Source organism: Prosopis cineraria, unplaced genomic scaffold (genome assembly GCF_029017545.1).
Source record: "Prosopis cineraria cultivar Desert tree isolate PC_DT_omini unplaced genomic scaffold, ASM2901754v1 PC1, whole genome shotgun sequence".
In the NCBI taxonomy this organism is placed as follows: Eukaryota; Viridiplantae; Streptophyta; class Magnoliopsida; order Fabales; family Fabaceae; genus Prosopis; species Prosopis cineraria.
The window spans coordinates 53,076,935-53,097,898 of NW_026555332.1; the positions used below are offsets into that span (position 1 = coordinate 53,076,935).

Consider the following 20,964-nt stretch of genomic DNA (forward strand, 5'->3'; position numbering starts at 1 on the left):
GATTTAAGCCTTCGTTTCCCCATTTTCTTCTCTCATAATAGATCACATCACCACAAGCTGCTTCCTTCCTTCTACTTCCGCTTCCGAACCTTTTCAATTCACGCTGCTTACTTTGGCTGCTGCACCAGCTTCAAAATTCCCTATTCCTTATCGCATAAACCCCTTACTCGGTTCTGGAAAAATATCCGTACTATCGAAGAAAGTGAGCTTGGACGACCATACATACATGGGGGCCAGCAATGACCCGACCCAAGACGGATTGGACGAGCAGCAGAAGCGGTCGGAGATCTACACCTACGAAGCACCATGGCACATCTACGCCATGAACTGGAGTGTCCGTCGCGATAAGAAGTACCGCTTGGCCATAGCCAGCTTGTTGGAGCAGTACCCCAACAGGGTCGAAATTGTTCAGCTTGACGACACTAACGGGGAGATTCGATCCGACCCTAACCTCTCCTTCGAGCACCCTTACCCTCCCACCAAAGCCATATTCATTCCTGATAAGGAGTGCCAGAGGCCGGACCTCCTCGCCACCTCTAGCGACTTTCTCCGAATCTGGCGCCTGTCCGACCCGGAAGAAAACCCGACGCCGCGGGTGGAGCTCAAGAGCTTCCTTAATGGGAACAAGAACAGCGATTACTGTGAACCTCTCACCTCTTTCGATTGGAACGAGGTGGAGCCTAAGCGAATCGGCACTTCTAGCATTGACACCACCTGTACCATCTGGGATATTGAGAAGGAGACGGTGGACACGCAGCTTATCGCTCACGACAAGGAGGTTTACGACATCGCTTGGGGTGGTGTGGGTGTCTTCGCCTCCGTCTCTGCCGACGGCTCCGTTAGGGTTTTCGACTTGCGGGACAAAGAACATTCGACTATCATCTATGAGAGCTCGGAGCCGGATACCCCCTTGGTTCGACTCGGCTGGAACAAGCAGGACCCAAGGTACATGGCCACCATCATCATGGACAGTGCCAAGGTTGTCGTCCTCGACATTCGTTTCCCGACGCTTCCTGTGGTTGAGTTGCAGAGGCATCAAGCCAGCGTGAATGCCATTGCTTGGGCTCCTCACAGTTCTTGCCATATCTGCACTGCAGGGGATGACTCTCAGGCTCTGATATGGGATCTTTCCTCAATGGGCCAGCCAATGGAAGGCGGGTTGGATCCTATTCTTGCATACACCGCCGGGGCGGAGATTGAGCAGCTTCAATGGTCTTCATCTCAGCCTGACTGGGTTGCGATTGCTTTTTCCACCAAGCTTCAGATTCTTAGGGTATAAAGGATTGGTATTTTCGTTCACCCAATTGTTACACAAAGTAAAAGTGCTGGACATGGTATCTGGCTTCTGCCACTGAACATGCATGGTGGATTTCAGGTTTATAGTTTTACTTCCTCTTGTAAACATGCTCCTGCCCTATTTGGATGATACTGATGACGTTTTGTCTCCGCTGTTCTGGCAATTGCATGGAGTGTGAATCATCATGTCCGTTATCATTTAGGTCCCCCAACTCTCTTGTTCGAAATTTTGATCATTTTTTCTTCAGTTCAGTGACTTTTATGCTAGTGCCTTCAGGCTACTGGCCTTCCCTTGTTTGTTTTGCCCATTAAACCTGCTAACTCGAAAGAATTAGTGCAATGCAAATGATGGTTTTAGAAATGAAATGATTCATGCACAATCTCATACATGGATGTACCCGGGTTCAATTTTTGAGGGAAAGACCATTTGATACTACTGACAGGGAAATCACTGAGGATTGTTTACTGTGAAGGTACGATTTGGAATTTAAACGAAGAGCAAAGTAGGCTTCGCGGTGTATTGATAGTAAAAGCTTGATCCCTGTTTTCCCTTTTGATCTACATATGATTTCGGCTATGATATTTACGTTATCAAACGTTGCTTTTACAATGTGCAGGGTTCTTTCACTAGTTATGTGGTTGTCCTATATGTCGGTCTTCACCTTTTTGGCATCAGTAAATTAAATTTGGTCATTGGAAACCACTCCAATTTTTTTCTCTCTCTTGGACATTTTGTTTGGTGCCAGTTGTATAACTTTTTTTTTTCTAGCTTCAAAGAGAATGAATATGGTGGAAAGTATTACTATTCAGTGAGATAATCATGAGTTTGGCTAACCTCACCTACTTGTAGAAAGTCTCTTTTCTCTTAAATCATGCTCTTCGTCGTGGGGAGCCTTGTCTTGCGATCAATCTAGGCGCACCGTGATAAACGAAACTTGCAATAGACCGAGTATGAGACAGGATGGTCTATTATACTATTTATCTTCAAAAGTAGAGAGAAAAAGCATTAGGAGATGGGCATCGGTAGTGAATTTTCAACCTGAGATCTGATAAAAATCTGTTGTTTCCTGGTTCCATGTGTCTCTATTTCCATTTCACTCAGAGATTGAGACTAATAATAAATGAAGAAGTAAAAATATAATTGGTAAATTAAGCATCAAATCCAAAGCATATTACGTTGGCAATGATTGTTCAATTATTACTGATTAAAAGGTGCGTACAGCCTTTAAGCCAGCAACGTAGCATTCCAGAGTAAAAAGGAGTGAGTATGAAGCGTATAAATATGGTCTTGTATAAATAATTAGATGTTGATGATTTTGTTATTTTGCCCAGTCTAGTACTTACAAGGAACCTGCATCCGGAGTGTACTTCTCCGGATTTTATGAAGGCAGTCTAGTCATGTTGGCAAATGACGTCCTTGATTGGGATGCTCGGGTGACAAATCATGCATAGCTTTAATTCGCTTCAGAGGACGTCCGTGACAGTATCTTCTGGGTGACACAATATTGCCAGATGATGCTTTCACGTTCCACCATTCTGGTCCACCTAAAGTCGTCGCCATTTTTTGTGCAGCTAGACGTGTGTCTGAATCAGGACCTGGGAGTCAGAACAAGAACGCAAGGTTTGCACTTTTACCCGATATGGGAAGCGGCATCCATTGATGAATGGTTATATAATGGTGGCCCTTATGAACTAATCATTCTACACTTCTTACTTGGTGTAGCTTGTTACATGAGTCGTGAGTGGGAACTAAGTTAGCAGTAAAGGGGATCCACTTATGTCGGTGAATCAATGCTGATGAATGAACTGTCATTTATCAAAGATCAAATTTGTGGTGAACAAATGGAAGAAGAAGATCGCATTGGCGGCTGCTTGCCCTTCTAGATGGGGAGGGCCAAAATTTATCGCATGCACTACAAAAATGATCAAACAAATCTCCTGAAAGAAGAATCATCGGATCTCACTTCTATTTTATGCTGCATGTAAGTTAGGCCGAAGTTCTCATATCACATGGCATCCCATGGTGTTCTTATCACTGAAATAGTCTCCTACTCGTTCTGTTGGTCTCAGGAATGGTGGTTGAAAGCTTGACTTGTCAAAATGGTAATATTCCTCTTCGGGAGGATCTGGATATGAAGGTGTTGGATAACAAGGGAGTGCTACTTCGCAAGGCTGGGCAATGTTACAGTACTGAGGGTGAATTTTGATGTTACTATGTGGGTGCATACTCGGATGAACCATGAAATCAACTTGTGGCTGAACAGTGAAATCCACTTCAGGACGAGGTATAGGGGGGTTTTCCTTCTTCATATCTTAAGGGAGAGTGAAAGTATTTGCAGTCATGTTAGATTCTGAATCCTTGTTTTGCTTTCTTGGATCTTGGTTCTTGCCTCTGCTTCCTCCTTCTTTGATTTCCTTAGTTTTCTCTATTTTAATGTTGCCTGTATCGAGATGCTTTTCTTCTTGACGCCCATTGTTCTGTTTTTCTGTCTCTTTCGTTGTGGCTGCAATTCCTGCTCCTTTCTTTTCATCTTCAAATTCCTCGTATCTGCAGAGTTCTGCATGCTTTCCAACTTTTAAAAGCCTTTTTGTCAAGATTTGCGGATTCACGTTGCCTAACACGGTTACCCTAGGCTGCAAAGGGTCTATATCCATCTTCAGAAAACCTAACAATGTGAATCATAACAGTCAGCACCTAAAGAGCCAGAAGACATGTAATAAGTAGTTATCCAATATTTACCTTCAATCCTTCCTGACGCCCTCTTTACTTTTTTCTTGGATCATTCGCAGCAGTTAGCTGACCCCTTCAATTCAATCTTCTGAAATAATTTCAATTGCAAACAGGTTTAAGCTCGTATGTTCTGGCGTTCAAGTGAGGGTACAAAGTGGAACAAAGAAAAAATAAAGAGAAACCGAAGTAAGTAGATGAGTTTAAAGAGAGAGGATCAGCACCTTTAAGTCTACTTCCTTTGCTATGTTCCTGATCAGTAAGGGTCCAGGAGGGCCCAAAGGGAGGTAGGAAATGTAAAATTAGGAAGCTTTCTGGGGTAGTCTACCTCTTGCAGTGGCCACCCTATTTTATACGCAGCAGAAAAACAGAGGAACAGTGCTGAACATAATGTGTACATTTGCTTTTCAATATTATAAAGTATTTGCATGCACCTTCTCTAATTTTGTTCCAACGAAAAATCATTTTGGGACAGCTCTGACCAAAGCTTAACCTTCAGATATTCACAAGTTTTTCCCCCTCAACCTTTCCTTTGTGCAATTCGCTACATATTGTTAGTTGTAACTTCAGAAGTACTTTAAATTTACTGTTCAGCACTTGTAGCATTCAGCACTCGTAACATTGTTTTTGCTGCAGAAGTAGAAAGTTGGTTTTACTATGACCTTAAACATTAATAGGAATGCTCTGCTTGTTTGTTACTCACTGCCTTTTCTTTTTGTGGGGCGAGTTTCTTGAGGCAATCTAATGTGAATTATACGACAAAATTTAACCTTCATCATGCCTTAGAATTGGTGGCTAATATTGCAAACGACTGCGAGATTTATCATTCCATAAACTCCACTGACCACTAATTTATATTAAAAAAAATGAGGATGGTGAAGGGACCATCATAATCATGTGCAATGTTCAACTGTGTGGATATATCTGCTCAACAATTTCAACCGTGGCTGTGGGGTTTTGTCAATGAGGATCGTAAAAGTAAAATTTTTGAAGGGCTCAGGTCAGAAAGGATGGAAGGAGAAGTAAGGTTAATTACATGTGTTTATTACTATCAGAGATTGTATTGAATACTATAATTCAAAATCTATTTGCAAATCAACACAAGATATTGATGTATTTAAAAATTTCTACAATATAAAGTTTTTAAATACAATAAATAGCTCTAGCCTGTCTTTATACAAACTTGTGTTGAAAGTTGGTGCACCAATAATATTTTTAAAAACATTGATCAAGTAGCAGGTCTATACAATGAAACTCATTTTAGAATCACAAGACTTGGCAAATAGTTATTGAAGCTATAACATTAAATAGATTAAAGCCTAATTAGATGTTAATTTATAGAATAGACATAAATCCTTCAAAGAGTAGATGGTCATTTTACATGCAAAGAAGACAATTCTCTATTATATTATCCTTTGCAATGACTATTATCAAGAGTCAAAATCAATATTTAAACTATGTTGGATTGTACCTTTCAAAGTCAGTTTTCACTCAAAACCAACTTTATGTTACATTATCAAGAGTGAAATCAGTTAATGATTGAAAATACTTTTGCATGACCATAATAACATTTGTAAAACTACAACAAATGCAGTTTACCATGAGATATTCAAAAATTTGTAATTGGCACCAATTGATTTTAGTTTTTCTTAAATTAATTTACTTTGCATTGTTATAGTTTGGTAGTGTTACATCAATTTTTTGAATATTCACGTATCTATGTGCTATTTTTCAACCATTAGTTTTCATTTGAATTAATTCATAAGTTGTCACACACAAGTTTAGAATTAAATGCGAGTTAAATGCATTAGACATTAAATACTATTTGTGATCGCTCCAGTGCATTGCACGGGGGAGTGATTGCTAGTTGCAAATAAAAAAGGTGGTCGGTGTTTGACCTTGAGATTTGGTAGTTTTTTTAAAACTTATCATAATTAATTGATTTAGAAAAGCTTGCTTCTCAAGCTCCGAATATGCGTCGTTGGCCCCTAAAAAGGAAAACGTCTGAAAAACTTTAAGAACAAAGGCAATCTTTGGAGGGCTCTTTTGCTCTGCTCTATTTGTTTATGTTTGATTGAACGCTTTCGTCATGCCAACAAGGACTCGATATTCGGTTAGCTCGAGTATTCAAAGCACCCATTTACCTATAATTCCTACCTTTGTAGATTTGCATGTTGAATTATATTTCATCTTCGAATCACCTCTCTCCTGTGAAACGCATACATACCACTTGTACATTGTGGAATTGATTGAGGGCCGTACACGTGAGCAAAGGGGCAGTCCACTTCCATCGTTCTGTTAAAATGGTGTCATTTATTTATTTGTTAAGCCGTACGAACGTATAATTGAACTTGGAAATGCCATCAACGCCTCAGATTGGGCATTTTGAATCAAATCAATGCGGCTGCGGAATGACATTACAAATAGGGTAGATGTATTTTACTTGACAAATGCTTTGTTATTGTAGCTAATAGCCTACGGGCCATCACGTTGGAAGTTGAATCACATCAAAAGAAACAGGTTTAGAGGGGTTAACAACCAGCAGGATAGGTCAGACCCATTCATCTTTTGCGCCTATCTATTTCTTTGCAACGCCATGGTGAGACAAAAGAGTGATATAACCACAATTTCGATTGACCACAAAGACCTAACTTCAAAATCTTCAAATATTAATGGACGGATGGTTTGCATGAAGAAGAACCGTATGTTGGTGAGCAACGCATGAACCCAAGTAAATAATGGCCCCCAAGTGTCGAGATTTTTTTGATTGATGGAAGAGAGGAAAAAACAAGGTGGGCCAGTTAGGATTCAAGGCTCAGGCCCAACAATGGGCAGGTATCAGCAAAATAGGAGAGCCACAGATGATTGGAGTCACAGGCACGAGAAGGAAGCACCAACCACAGCCATTCATTGTAGAAGAGGCTATCCAGAATCTCATCCTCACTCTGCCTTCACGAGCCTCAGCCACTCATCTTCCTCCTCTCCGACGCTTATTAAAATTAATCACGCATTACATTGAACCTGAAAATATTCACTCTTTGGTGCTGATTTCTCTCCACATTAGTGCCACCCCAGCTGCTTCCGAGCATTCACTTCACATTTTTCCGCTCTCTGGGTGATGATCATGGCTTCGGCCACTCTCTCCGTAGCCAAACCAGCTCTCCAGGTTCCATGCCTTGTTATTTCTTTTGAATCCTCTGCTTTTATCTTCCTTGTTTCGCAGGCATAAACATTGTGAAACACTGTAAAACAAGGCACGTTAATGTTGGCAGCACACTGTTATTTGCTGAAACTGAAGTTGTCTGTTTATGATCGATGTTGATACCTTGATGCAGGGAAATGGAAAGAGCTTCTCCGAATTCTCCGGCCTCCGCAGCTCATCGGGCTACCTTCCCTTGTCTAAGAAATCCTCCGACGACTTCCATTCAGTCGTTGCCTTCCAGACCTCTGCAGTAAGTTCTCGCATGCCCCCAATACCCACTTTACCCTCAGTACTTATTGACCTCTCTGAGGATCCAGGAATGTCTTGCGGATAATGTATAACTCCAAAGTCCAAACTAATATAATAAAATATTAAGGAGGCACATACGCTTGTCTGTACTCTCGTTTCCTTATTGTTTTAAATTCTACCACAAGAACAAGGCTACTTGATACAATGATAATAAAGGGTAGTCTAATGTTTACATCACGGTAATGTATTGTACATAAGTCTGCCCCGAGAACTCGCGCTGTATGTAGTACATGATCATAGATATCTTTGCACATACATATTGCTCTGTTCCCAGAACAGCAAAAGGAAAGTTAAACTAGATGAATTGAACTATTGGAAACGGTAGTTATGTATAAACTGAACTAGCAGAAGTGAACAAAAATGAATGGGGTTGAACGTTTAGTGGGTAAGAACTAAGAAGAAATGTGATGTGTGAAGGTTAAAAGCAGCGGAGGGTACAGGAAAGGAGTGGCGGAAGCAAAACTAAAGGTAGCCATTAACGGGTTTGGTAGGATCGGAAGGAACTTCTTGAGATGCTGGCACGGTCGAAAGGACTCTCCTCTTGACGTCATCGCCATCAACGACACCGGAGGTGTCAAGCAGGCCTCTCACCTCCTCAAGTACGACTCCACCCTCGGAATCTTCGAGGCCGACGTCAAGCCCGCCGGCGACAGGGCCATCTCAGTGGACGGAAAGATCATCCAGGTCGTCTCCGACCGCAACCCCGTCAACCTCCCCTGGAAGTAATAATCACATGCATCCACCTCTCTCTCCATCACCTCCCTCGATCATATAATAACCTCTCATGCATGATGCAGGGAACTGGGGATTGACTTGGTGATAGAAGGAACAGGGGTGTTCGTGGACAGAGAAGGAGCCGGGAGGCACATTCAGGCAGGAGCCAAGAAGGTGCTCATTACAGCACCAGGCAAAGGTGACATTCCTACCTACGTCGTTGGCGTCAACGAAGACGCTTACAGTCCCGACGAGCCCATCATCAGCAACGCTTCTTGCACCACCAACTGCCTCGCCCCCTTCGTCAAGGTTCTCGATCAGAAATTCGGTAATGCTCACTACTTCTGCCTCCTACTTCACAACTCCGTTGCCTTGAGGATTCCATCATCATCAACCCCTTGTCTTCCTGTTTCGCAGGTATCATCAAGGGTACCATGACTACAACTCACTCCTACACCGGAGACCAGAGGCTGCTGGACGCCAGCCATCGTGACCTGAGGCGAGCCAGAGCCGCCGCGTTGAACATTGTGCCGACTTCAACTGGAGCGGCCAAGGCGGTGGCCCTTGTTCTGCCGAGTCTAAAAGGGAAGCTGAACGGGATTGCGCTGCGTGTGCCGACGCCGAATGTGTCAGTGGTGGACCTGGTGGTTCAGGTTTCGAAGAAGACTTTTGCAGAGGAAGTGAACGCTGCTTTCAGGGAGAGCGCAGACAAGGAGCTGAAAGGGATTTTGTCAGTGTGCGATGAACCGCTCGTGTCGGTGGACTTTAGGTGCACCGACGTGTCGTCCACCGTGGACTCTTCGTTGACGATGGTGATGGGAGATGACATGGTGAAGGTGATTGCCTGGTATGACAATGAATGGGGTTACTCCCAAAGGGTTGTGGATTTGGCTGACATTGTTGCCAACAAATGGAAGTGAGCCTCTCCTCCCCCACCATTTCTCAATCGTCCACGGACTTGGGCCGTTTCTATTTTTGTATGATTTACAACATTTCTTGCTTCTTCTTCTTTTTCAATTTTCTTACTCAAACCTGTACCCAGAAATAGAACCCTCAATTTTCTCTCGCCTTCTCATTCTGTAATAAAATTCTTCTCGCGTTGAATTCTGGTTCATCCCATGCCAGGACTGTATAGGAGCCTTTCTTGCTTGGACCTAAACAATGGCATGGAAATGTACTCAACCGAACCGATCCCCTATTTCCTGAGTGCAAGTGACCCACATTACGATTTCTCTCAGTAATTAACCTGGTGTAGCAATCTGACATTGGCCATGTTTTGTCAAAAGCTTGAATTCGAGACCGGGGTTTATCATCGATCGCCTTGAAACCGAATCCAGTTCATGCAAGTTCGTCTGAGATGGTCAAAACGATTGGTCTTCATAACGTGATATGTTGGTACAAAAGGAAAAATGAAATGAAACTGGCGCGTCAGGAAAAGGCAGGGCACTAGCAAAGAGAAGAAACGAACTTATAAGCTGGCCAGTTGGGTTTACTTTTTGTGGGTGTCATCTTCAGAATAACATCAAAATATGTACTATTTACAAGTAAATGACATTAAAAATTCTTAACTGATATATGAGAATAGGGCATTTTAATTCAAGTCCTGAGTGCGAGACAGATGTGGGTTGAAATTAATGGTTGAAAGTTGAAACCTGATGTTTACATTTTTTACATTGACCACATTAAATAATCTTTTTTTGAAAAGAAAAATATGATAAAATTTTTTTAAATTATATAAATGATAATTTAATCTCTCAAAATGTCATAATTATACTAAAGTTTTTAGGGATCTCTTTATCAATAAATTTCAAATTAAAAAAATTATTTTACTTTTATTGATAAATTGTAATTTTTTATTTAATTTTTATAATTATTTAAATAAAAGTTGTGAATGGAGTTTGTTATTTTGAAAACTCATTTTTCAATAATAAAAATTACACTTGACAAATTAAATTTTTATTTAGCTTTTACGATTCATATAACAAAATTTATTACTCTTTTCAAGCGAAAGTTGCAAATGGGGCTTGTTTTTTAATAACAAAAGTTACATTTAATAAGTTATGATTTTTTATTTAATTTTTTAATTTACATAACAAAAGTTGTGATTCTTTCAATAAAAGTTGTGATTGAGGTTTGTAATATTTAGTAAGGGTAAAATAATTTTTTTACTAAAAAAGTGATTAACAAAAAGGTCTATAAGAATTTTATTAAATTAATAACATTTCAAGAGATTAAATTATCATTTAATAATTTAAAAAAATTTTATTATCATTTTCTGTTCTTCAAATGCCCTGACATTCTTTAAATAAATACTACTTGATTGCTAATGAGTGCATTAATAAGGGACAAAACAGAAAACAAAACATTTAACATCCTATGATAATATGAAAATGACACTGATCAAGTTACTATGAAACACGGAAGGGGATTTTTTGTGGCACTTGCGACATAAAGAGAGGAATTGGGGTTTGGAGTTGACTAAAATACTGGCGGTCTGATGAATAGGGGAGACGACAAAAGATTGGTTTTGTGATGGAGTATACAGTAGGAGCGAAATTATAATGTATGAAGTCAGATTCATTTACATGAATGAAAAGTGCAGGCATCGAATTGCTGTAGAAGTCACTACATTCACACATCATAAACTCATTAAATGCAGAGAAACAGAGAAGATGGCAGCATGAGCTCCCAGGAAGCACAGAAAAACAAGAGATGCAAACATGGCCACATCCCCTGTTCACCTAACAGCCTCCGCCCTCCGGTGTTGGTCGTCTAGCGTCACAACACATCATGCATTCTCTTAAAAGATAGTGTTGCAAGTTCTATCCCCTGCCCTTCTTTTAGCGGAAGAAAAATTAGGGGGGAAAAACTCTCAAAAATAGTGAATTTTTTTTTTCTCTTTTCTTTTAGTGTCTCCACTTCTTTTCTTCTTCTTTTTTTAATTTTTCCTCTAAGTATATTTTGTATGTGTGCGTGTGCGCTATGTTTGATGTGTGAGAGTTTTTTAAAATGAGTTTCATATTAAAAAGTCTCATAAGCTAGGTTAGGTTTATTATAAATCATAAAGAATTCTCTCACTTAATTTTTTGAAATGGTTTTTCTTTGTACTTGTTGTCATGGATATTTTCCTTTCTAGAAGAAAGGGTTGTGATAAGCTAGATGTGTGGAGGAAGAAAAATAGGCAGCCCATTGAGGGATAAATAAGTTATTCCTGTGTAAAGCTTCTCATTCAGCATAGGTGCATTCGAATGCCACATCTGTTTCAAAATAACATTAGAATTTGCTCCCATTCAGAATCAGAGTTTTACGCTGACTAATACTTTTCTTAATTCACAATCCACGTGCATAGCTCTGAAACGATAAATGTTTTGAAGCAGAGTGGATATGTCATCAGCTCATTTCTCCTCTTTTTCTTTCGACTTCTCATGGCGCAGTCTTCAAATTTACGAGTAGAACGACCAATACCACGATTGGATGTCACGCTTTCTGCTGTGTCCATTCCATTTCATCATATATGTATGTATGTATGCATGCAATCACACACACATACACATGTATAAAGCAAACCCTGCTATTTACGCTCCAACTTACCTCAAGATGGTTATCATTCGCGGCGATGCCATGATCCAACAAAAAGAGACTTGGATTTTCTCCGTGCAACCAGAGAAAAGGAGATATTATTACAGATCTAAACCGTTAAATTAAATTTAAAAATTTAAATTTAATTTGAATGATTAAAATTTACAGTGAAGAGATAATTAAAAAAAAAAGTAAAGAAGAAAAACCCACCCCAACAAAAAGAGAAGGAAACAAAAGGCCTTCAGAGCCCATGTGAGCATAGAATAAACTCAACGTGAGTTTGGTTTGAAGGCATTGAAGGTAAAGGAAATCGAACAAGTGTACAATATTTTGACCTCCAAAAAAAAAAAAGGGAGTAAGTGTACGATATTAATTCTCCCATTTTTGGTTTAGACGAAGATTATTCATTTTCCCATTCTCTCTCTCTGTTCTTTTTTTTTTTTAAAATTAAAAACACACCAAATCATTCCATCCCAAAAGAGATGGGATGTACCGTTGTTCTATTTATTATTCGTTTCATAATACAATCCATGGGTTTAAAATTTTCACATAATTCATAATTTGATTGAGACAAGGGTTTCACAACACATAGTATTTTAAACATAAGAAGATGAATTGACAATAATAAACGATAGACAAGATGGAAAATATCACTTGAACCAGGGAAAACGTTAAAAGTTAAAACTTAACACGCATGTTTATTGACTCCCCTTATATATTTTATCATCCATGCTTACCTTTTTATTACCGAACCAAAGTAGTAAGTCAAAAAGATAGGAGCACCTGCGTAAACTATGGATTCGTTTTTTTTTTTTTTTTGCCAAGACTATGGATTCAAATGTTGGTAAATAGCAATGTGCAACGTGCGCCATATTCCTCCACACGCTCAAAAATATATCTACTTAACTTTTCTTAAAAAAAAAAATGAAGTTAGATGAAATCTAACATAAATAGTAAGGCTGAGTTGAAATATAGATGGTGACATGGGCTCAACCTCCATGATATAACCAAGCAATTGACAGGGGGGGATGCACATGCTTTCATGAGAAATCAAAGTTCAATCTCGCAAAAAATAAAAAGTTCAATCTCGCTCTTGTGAAATTTCAAACCAGAAACGGAACCAATGGTTCTTGACCTGTTTCTGTTTCAAAATCAAACCCACCATATCAGCGTTACTTAGCCACCAGCTCCCGTAATCGTGCGGTCCCAAACCACAACCTAATGGCCTATTTATTTTTTTCAAACGTACTCTTGTCGAACTTTATATATGTGTATATATATTTATATATATTTTGCTACTCATTAACATTACCTTGAAATGCTCAAAGATTAAACTGAATTTGATGGAAAGTTGAAAGAGGGAAACGAGTCATTCGATTCACTTAACTTGCTCTGCGTCACTCTCATTACCCCACATGCCCCAGGGCAATGTTAATGGTGATAACGACGACCTAAGTCTCCTAGTCCTACGCCCTTGTCTCACGTCCATTCTCGTCCTTTCACAATTAGGCCCAAAAAGTTTAATGTTCCGCAACTTCTACACAGCTCACGTTCGTCGTGCCGAGAGAGAGCACGGTTTCCATATTTACTGTCTTTTTTTTTTTTTTTTCAATTTCTCCCAGTTTTCAAAACCATCGCTTTCTACTTTTAACGTCTTTACAATCCCTGTCGGTCACATTGTCATTTATTGATTTATTTATTTTATCAGAATTCTTATCTGTGCGTCCCAACTAGGGCTCGGGTACGGGTTATTATTAAAAAAAATACAGGACACGTACATCCAAGTGAAATATAGTACTTCTATATTCAATATTCAACATTGATTCAGAATAATTTACCAGTCGCAGTGCTACATTACACTGTTACACACATACAGAGACAGAGCTCAGTGTTGATCCCTGAAGCCAGAGGCTCCTCTGATCTCAACCTCCGATCCCTCAGCAAATATACCTTGGCAATATAAATACTTATACACCAGTGACCAATATGGGAAGAGAGAACCCGTCCCTTATGAGACTTATAAGAGTAATGATAATGATGGCGGGAGAGGAGGCACATCAGGACTCGCAGTGGCTGTAAATTAGAATGTAATACTTGTAGATGATAGGGTTTGAGTTTACATGTCGCGGTCTCTGGCGCATTCGGGAGGGACTTGTGGGTAGCGCTTGCGGTCGGTGCAGTAGTTGTAAATGGTGTATTTGCTGCGAACCCACCTGAGTCGTTGCCACTGAGCGGCGTCGAGGTCGCGGAACTCGGCCTGATCCCACCATCGCTTGCCCTGGGAGGCACAGAACTTGGCCTCCACGGAGGCCTCGCACCCGTCGATGTGGAAGCCCTTGTAGGTGGCTATGAACGGTGCTTTGGACCAGTCCGTCTTCTCCAACCCACCCCTCGTGGCCCAGTCGTCCGCATTCCACAGGCTGTTGTATATCTTCATGGGTTGGTTAAATGGGTATTTCACTCGCAAGTCGTGGCTGTTCTTGAACACCCTGATCGGCACATCATCTACGAAAAACCTGCGTCCACATTTTGATCTCCGTTATTCAGTATTTCTGTTGATTTTTTTCTGGGTTGGGGTTGGGGGAGGGTATGTGAAGTGTGAAGTACTCACACTATCTGATACAGGTTCCACAGAACAGAGTATCTGTGATACTCTTTGGAAGGATCAAACCAGAGGTAGATTCTCTGTTCTCTGTCACCCTTGCCTCCGGTGAACACGTTCGTTTGCAGAATGTATGGCTGCCCTGTTCTGTTTCCCAAGAACTCGAAGTCTATTTCATCGTGCTCTGAGTTCTGGGAAGATAACTGCACGGTTCCATTCACATTAAGAGGCCACACAAACATGTGCCGAACAAAGAACAGGAAAAAAAATGAAACCGGAACAGTTTCTTACATAGAAAGCAGTAACGGTGCCGGCAGAATCCCCAGGAACCATCTTGATATACATGCTGAAGTGACCAAACAAGTAGGATCCTTTGGACTGGAAGCCAGTTCCTGTTCAAAATGGTATGAATGAGAAACAGGTTCGTAGGAGAAAGAGTGCAATAATGAGGGATGGGAAGGGGAGCAGAAAAGTACCAGTGTACTTATCGAGATGGAGCTGAACCTCGGAACCTCCATTGAGGTACTTGATGTGATCAAAAGCCCAGGTAGGGTAGTAGTTCCGTCCGAAGGGTACATCAACGGGCCTCCTAGGGATAGCGCCGTGGGCGGCAGAGCAGAGTGAAGCCAGAACGAAAGAGAGAGTCCAGAGAAGAGAAGGCATTGTGAATTTGAAAGTAGAGAAGAAGAATGAATGGTGCGTACTTGTGGGAAGAAGACTAGAGCCTAGAGGGTATATATAGAGCAGCAAAGGCAGGACAGTCCCGTTCTGGATCGGGCCCTTCATCCTTCATTCTCTCTCTCCCTCGCTCACTTTTGTTCCAGTCCTTTGAATTGTTTGGCAGAAGTGACTGAGAATCTGCATTTGTGAAGCCACCACGCGGTTTCCGCTTGATTGTGATCCCATCCATTGTTACCCGATCTTCCAAGGAAGAGACATGTAAAACACCTGTAAAAGGACACTAAACAAGTCCTAAGCATATTTTGTAATGTGTCTACTTTTTTTACATATCATCTCTCTTTCTTTTCACTTTAAATATAGGAATTCACTAACGTCTTGTCCTGCTCGACTATTCAATGAATTGTGAGTTGTGAGGCATACAAACGTAAAAGGAAAAGCTTGAGTTTTTTGTTTTAATATTTTTTTATATAACGAAGGCTTTTCATTAACATCATTGGAACTTTGAAGTTTCTCCAAAACGTTAAGACCGTTTTCCCTATCTTGTGGTTGGTTTTACAATAATGATTACCATAAAAAAGGTTCTTTATTTACATCATGAGAACTTAAACGCGCTTGAACATCGTACGATTCGTTTTACATTAATGACTGTGTTTCACTGTTTTGGATTCATGCCGCAGTCTAATTATGGTTACGAAATCTTGTGCTGCCGTCATGTATTTTTCCCTTTGAATACTGAAAACGTGTTATCATCCCATCGTGCCTGAAAGATGAGCATCATTAAAAGGACTACATTCAAGCCTAACAAAATATTATTTTTCTTGAACTTTACATTAAATAGAGTAAAAAAAAATTTCTCAAGAATTGCTAATGAGTAATGAGCATGATGGATAAGATGATCAATGCAACAATTAATAATAACACATATAATAAAAATATGTAAACAAGCGATCACCGAAAAAATAGTTCGTGAAAAATCAAATTCATGAGTGGTAAATATCCCATAGGTAATTTTCTCTGCTTCTCGCAGCGCTGAAATTTCATACCCTGTTTTTTTTTTTTGGATAACAAATCAATATTTTATTCAGTCTAAAATTCTGTGTGGAGGTGAGATTCGGTAGCAGTGAATTTGTCATCCGGCTATCAAATCCAGATTTGGCAAAAATATATGTCTTCTATAGAAAAAATTATAATTATGATAATTATTCATAAATTAGGACTTGAATTTTCTAAAGTTGAGATTCATAAATTTATGTAAACTTTTTTCTAATATTTTCACTCATTTCATTTTTTATAAAATAAAAAATACTCTTTCTCTTTTTTAAAATGAGAAACTTTATAAAATCCACATGTTCTCATATTGAGAAGATTTATTTCTTATGAATTATCTTTGATATCTGTTTGTTTAACCAACAAGCATCATTTGCTTCATCAAGTTCATAAAGGGATAGTTATGTACTTTGTTAGTGCCAGGTAGATTTTTTTTTAGATGAGATTGGCTATAAATAGTGTACCATATTATTTTGTTCTCTTAATACCAAAGTCTTGACAATGAAAAAAGTGCATCTTTAAAGCTATATGAATCATTAACTTTAACAACACTAGGAATACAGGGTGGTGTACTCTCTCTTCACAAATGAACATGCTAACCAGTATTAATGCACGTTTAGTTTTTATTCTTATTTTTTATTTTTAAAAACTGTTTTGTAATACAGTTTTTAAAATTATTTTTAAGACAAAATAAGATAAAAATCTGTTTGGTTATGCCAATCAAAAACAGTTTTAAAATTTAAAAATAAATTGATAGTGATGATTATAAGTAGTTAGTGAGGGTGGTTAATAATAAAATTAGTCAAGATAACTATAACTTATAATAATCAAATGTAGTGTATTTTAAAAATAACAAAATAAAAACAAAAATAACTTAAAGTTGTTTGCATTTTCTTGTTTTTAAAAATAAAAAATGAAAGCAATTTTGAAAACAACTAAATAAAAAACACTTATCAAAACATTTTAAATTTTTTATGTCTTAAAAAAATAGTTTTTAAAAACAGAAAACAAACATGCCCTGTATATAGTAAATTATATGTGTGCCGATTATATTATATCTAGCATCCTAAAAAAAAAGAAAAAAAAAATCAAAACTAACCTTTCCTAATTTTGTTTTGAATCTGATTCACTTTACAACACAGTGAATCTAGACATTATCCTTCCCAAATATTAGTGTAACCATCTGGGGAAGCGAGAACATGGCAGGTTAATGTGGCAGAAAGATATCATTCTATCATTAAAAAAGTTTCAATTAAAAAGTAAGAATAGTATAACAATATGTAAGTTTTTAGATACTCATTTTTTATTGATGAGTATAAACGCGTGCATTCTAATTCAATTTAATTGAAAAATATAATTATAGGAAAAAAAATAACAAGCTGAATTTAAATTCATCTAATCATAATAAAGATGGGACCAAGTGTCTATGGTTAAAGGCACAGCATCCCATGGGCGGTTTTTGGTCAGTTAGGTTGACCAACCACCCACTATTAGTATTTTCCCACCTAGCATCTACTATTTGCAATAATTAATCCCCTCCCATGCCTTAATCTCCCCCTCCAATTAATCCATTATATATCACGCTACATGCTTAATTATTCTTCCATTATCATCACATAGCTTACACGCGTCCAATATTTTTGGGTTTTCTATATATAGTTTGCATGCAGTATAACCGAATGATATCTATTCCTGATTTCTTCAATGTATATTACGAGCTTCTCATCATAACCACACCAACCCGTAAATCTCTAATTGATATAATGTATGTATTAAAAACTGGGCTTATTTTATTATGGTAAAGAAAAAACAGAAACATGGCATGTGGAAGGTGGTGTGACTTGATTTGAAGATAAGCAGCATTAAAATTTAAATGAGTGGGATTGAGATACTATTATGTATGTGAATGGCCTCCTGTAGGAGCGAGCAAAACCGAATTGAAATTAAAAATCGAACTGAGTTGAATTAAATTTTGTCTATTTGGTTCGGTTTATTTGATTTTTCGGTTCGATTCGGTTTTTTTATTTTAAATATTTCGGTTGATCGATTTGGTTAGTAAAATTTAAAATCGAATAGATCGAACCGACTGAATTACATATAATTTATTAATTTATAAATTATTTTATTTTAATAAAGAATAAAAAATAATAATATCACTTGAAACCCTATTTCAGTCAGTCACTCTCATCGATAGGTGTTGTGACTGGATTATGGAGCCATTATTTGATCATCGGTGTTTATTTGATTATCCATACTTTTATAATATTTGAGCTTTACATCATATAGATGTACTTAGAATGGGCTCATATTGAAAAAAAAATGAATAGACAAAAAAAATCAATTTTATAGTGTTGTTTGTTTTAATATTTAAAAAATGGGCCCAATTTCAATAGCCCAATATGAAACCGAAAAATTAAATTAACCGACCGAACCGAATTATCAAATTTCGCTTCGGTTTTTGTTCGGTTCGATTGACTTGTTCGATTCGATTCGGTTTTCATTTTCAGTATTATTCGATCAATCGATTCTGCATATTTTAAAACCGAACCGACCGATGCTCACTCCTAACCTTTTGGTACGAACCAAGGAGTCAAATTAATCGCCCGATGATGATTGAGGATCGTATAATTATACAACTTATCAATGTAACTCAAACTCTAATATATCCAAACACGTTGTTTGTCTTAAATATTGTCAATATCAACGTAACTTTTTCTTAAGAACCCTTAAATAAAGGATGAAAGGTTTTGACCAAAATGCTGGGAATGGAGACAAGGACAACGTGCGCTGTATTGCAACTGCATATCACTTACGTAAGATGATTGCTTTCCTCTTAATTTCTGACGAAACTGACTACCAGAACTCCAAAATTTTCCCAACTTACAGGTCCAATAATTGAAAAAGACTTATATATATATATATATATATATATTCTGGCAGCCCTAACAGCGTTACTGTACACGCAGACTTGAACGCATTAAAATGAAGGGCAAAAGAGAAAAGAGTGCCACCAGGGAGAAGAGAAGCCCACCGTGATTGGCCAAGTTTTAATAAAATTAATAATAAATTAAGGATGGAGATAACTTTATGTTACGTCGAAGTTTTGGAGAAACGGATATGATGACAATATTAATGGGTGGGAGCGGGGCGCAAGTGGTTCGAAAACTTGAAAACTGAACATGAATTGGGGATTAGCTGGCCATGATTAACGAAGGATGCAAACCTTTAACCAATAGGCTCAACCCTACGTGTAATTTTACAACAATAATTGAGTTTGGTACGATATGTGTCCAATGCAACATTTAATGTTCCTTTCTAGTTTCAAGGCACCACCACATTCACACAGTACACTACTAATACACCGTGGTTATTTCAACGAAGGTAGAAAATGAGAAAAGTTCTATTGAACAGAAAAGAAATCCTGATCAGGTGATTAAAGATAAAGTGAAGGCATTGTTGTCGATGTCATCGCACTTCTAAATTTATTTCTTATTTCATCTCAAAATTTCCCTCATTCGTTTCTGCCCCCAACCATAATCCATGCTTATTAGACTTCCATTTCAAGGACTTTCAAACTCTTTAAGCTTGTTCGGTGGCAAGGAATTGAATTTGGTCTATGGGAAGGGAGAGGGAAAGGGAATGTGCAGATTTTCACGTTTGGTGCACATAAAATATGCTCCCCGGGAACCCCAATTTCCATCGTCTTGTTCTTCTGCGTTCGTGTTCAGAGGACAAGTGTTCATGTTGGCTGCTTTTCCACCTTCAAGCAGCAGCCGGAACTCTCTGATTGGTCTCTAGATCTGTTTCACTGGTTAGCAACGATCACCATTTTTCGTTTTTATTTGCATATACTAATTACATGACTGTTAGATATGTTTTTATTGGATTTGTGATTTTTCGATCAATTTATGATCTCTTCGATTATATTTTTACTATGTTTGGATTTTCGCTGGGTTTAATTTTGGTAAGTTTCTGATCGATGTGACGAAAAGGAGAAACATGAAGATGAATATGATTTTTGTATTCTAAAAGAATGAAAGATTAAATTAATTCATTTTTTGATAATATTATTTAAATTAAAAATATCAATTTAAATAATTATATATTAAAATTTTTGATTATTGAGAAAACATTTAATTTTTGTAACTATTAGGATTGATATTTGCATTTTATTTTTTTAAATTTTATAAAAAATCTAACTAATATTAATTTAATTTTTTAAAAATATGTTCATTCTCCTCCACCTAAAATATACTCCCCCGTCCTAAATTATAAAATATTTTTAAGAAAGATTGTGTCTTAAAATATAAGATACTTTGAGAAGATTAAAATTTTATTAAATAATTTTATTCTAATATTACTCTTTCACTTTTTATAATTAATTTTTATCCTTTCTTTTTTTAATATATTAAATGATAAACATTATTGAAAGTTTATATTTTTATTTTAAAAATACAATATTTTTAAATTTATTTAATAAGATTTATTATTATATAAAATTTTATTTAAAAATATTTTATAATTTAAGATAGAGGGAGGACAAAAACATCGACCTGGCCCTTGCTTTTTTTTCTCTTGGCCTCTTTAAAAGTTAGCATTGCCTAGTCATGGAAGATGATATCTTTTGCTACTACTCGGAGATGTGTCAGATGTTCATAATTTTCTATTTAATTTAATATACCATTATTCACATCTTCAATAAATATAAACTATGCAATAATATCTGTAATTTATGTTAGTGTTCACAGTGAATTTTTTTCTAAAGATTAGTATTTTTTATAAAAGAATTCTGAGCATAAATTACAA

At 37.7% G+C, this 20,964-nt stretch overlaps 3 protein-coding genes across 5 annotated transcripts; 2 read left to right on the forward strand and 1 right to left on the reverse strand.

Moving 5' to 3' along the window:
• Nucleotides 1–24: 24 nt before the first annotated feature.
• On the forward strand, nt 25–4,698 carry LOC129303387 (WD repeat-containing protein LWD1-like). 3 transcript variants are annotated; one of them, XM_054942686.1, is made up of 5 exons: nt 25–2,917; nt 3,020–3,278; nt 3,367–3,581; nt 3,851–4,017; nt 4,141–4,698. In XM_054942686.1, exon 1 carries the CDS (start codon nt 227–229, stop codon nt 1,277–1,279), a length of 1,053 nt encoding a protein of 350 aa, XP_054798661.1. In that variant the 5' UTR covers nt 25–226; the 3' UTR covers nt 1,280–2,917; nt 3,020–3,278; nt 3,367–3,581; nt 3,851–4,017; nt 4,141–4,698. The 3 variants fall into 3 exon arrangements, with proteins under 3 accessions (XP_054798661.1, XP_054798654.1, XP_054798663.1); XM_054942679.1 differs by having other exon boundaries at nt 3,851–4,010; XM_054942688.1 differs by lacking the exon at nt 3,851–4,017.
• A 2,301-nt stretch (nt 4,699–6,999) lies between these two features.
• On the forward strand, nt 7,000–9,353 carry LOC129286859 (glyceraldehyde-3-phosphate dehydrogenase A, chloroplastic). Its single transcript, XM_054922939.1, has 5 exons — nt 7,000–7,190; nt 7,360–7,476; nt 7,953–8,257; nt 8,333–8,577; nt 8,667–9,353. The coding sequence occupies exons 1-5, from the start codon at nt 7,143–7,145 to the stop codon at nt 9,167–9,169; spliced, it is 1,218 nt and encodes a 405-aa protein (XP_054778914.1). The 5' UTR covers nt 7,000–7,142; the 3' UTR covers nt 9,170–9,353.
• Nucleotides 9,354–13,607: 4,254 nt separating this feature from the next.
• Nucleotides 13,608–15,282, reverse strand: LOC129306991 (xyloglucan endotransglucosylase/hydrolase protein A). The gene is made up of 4 exons (XM_054947833.1): nt 14,907–15,282; nt 14,722–14,822; nt 14,440–14,633; nt 13,608–14,344 (listed from the first exon to the last, which is right to left on the reverse strand). The coding sequence occupies exons 1-4, from the start codon at nt 15,214–15,216 to the stop codon at nt 13,945–13,947; spliced, it is 1,005 nt and encodes a 334-aa protein (XP_054803808.1). The 5' UTR covers nt 15,217–15,282; the 3' UTR covers nt 13,608–13,944.
• Between the last annotated feature and the right edge of the window lie 5,682 nt (nt 15,283–20,964).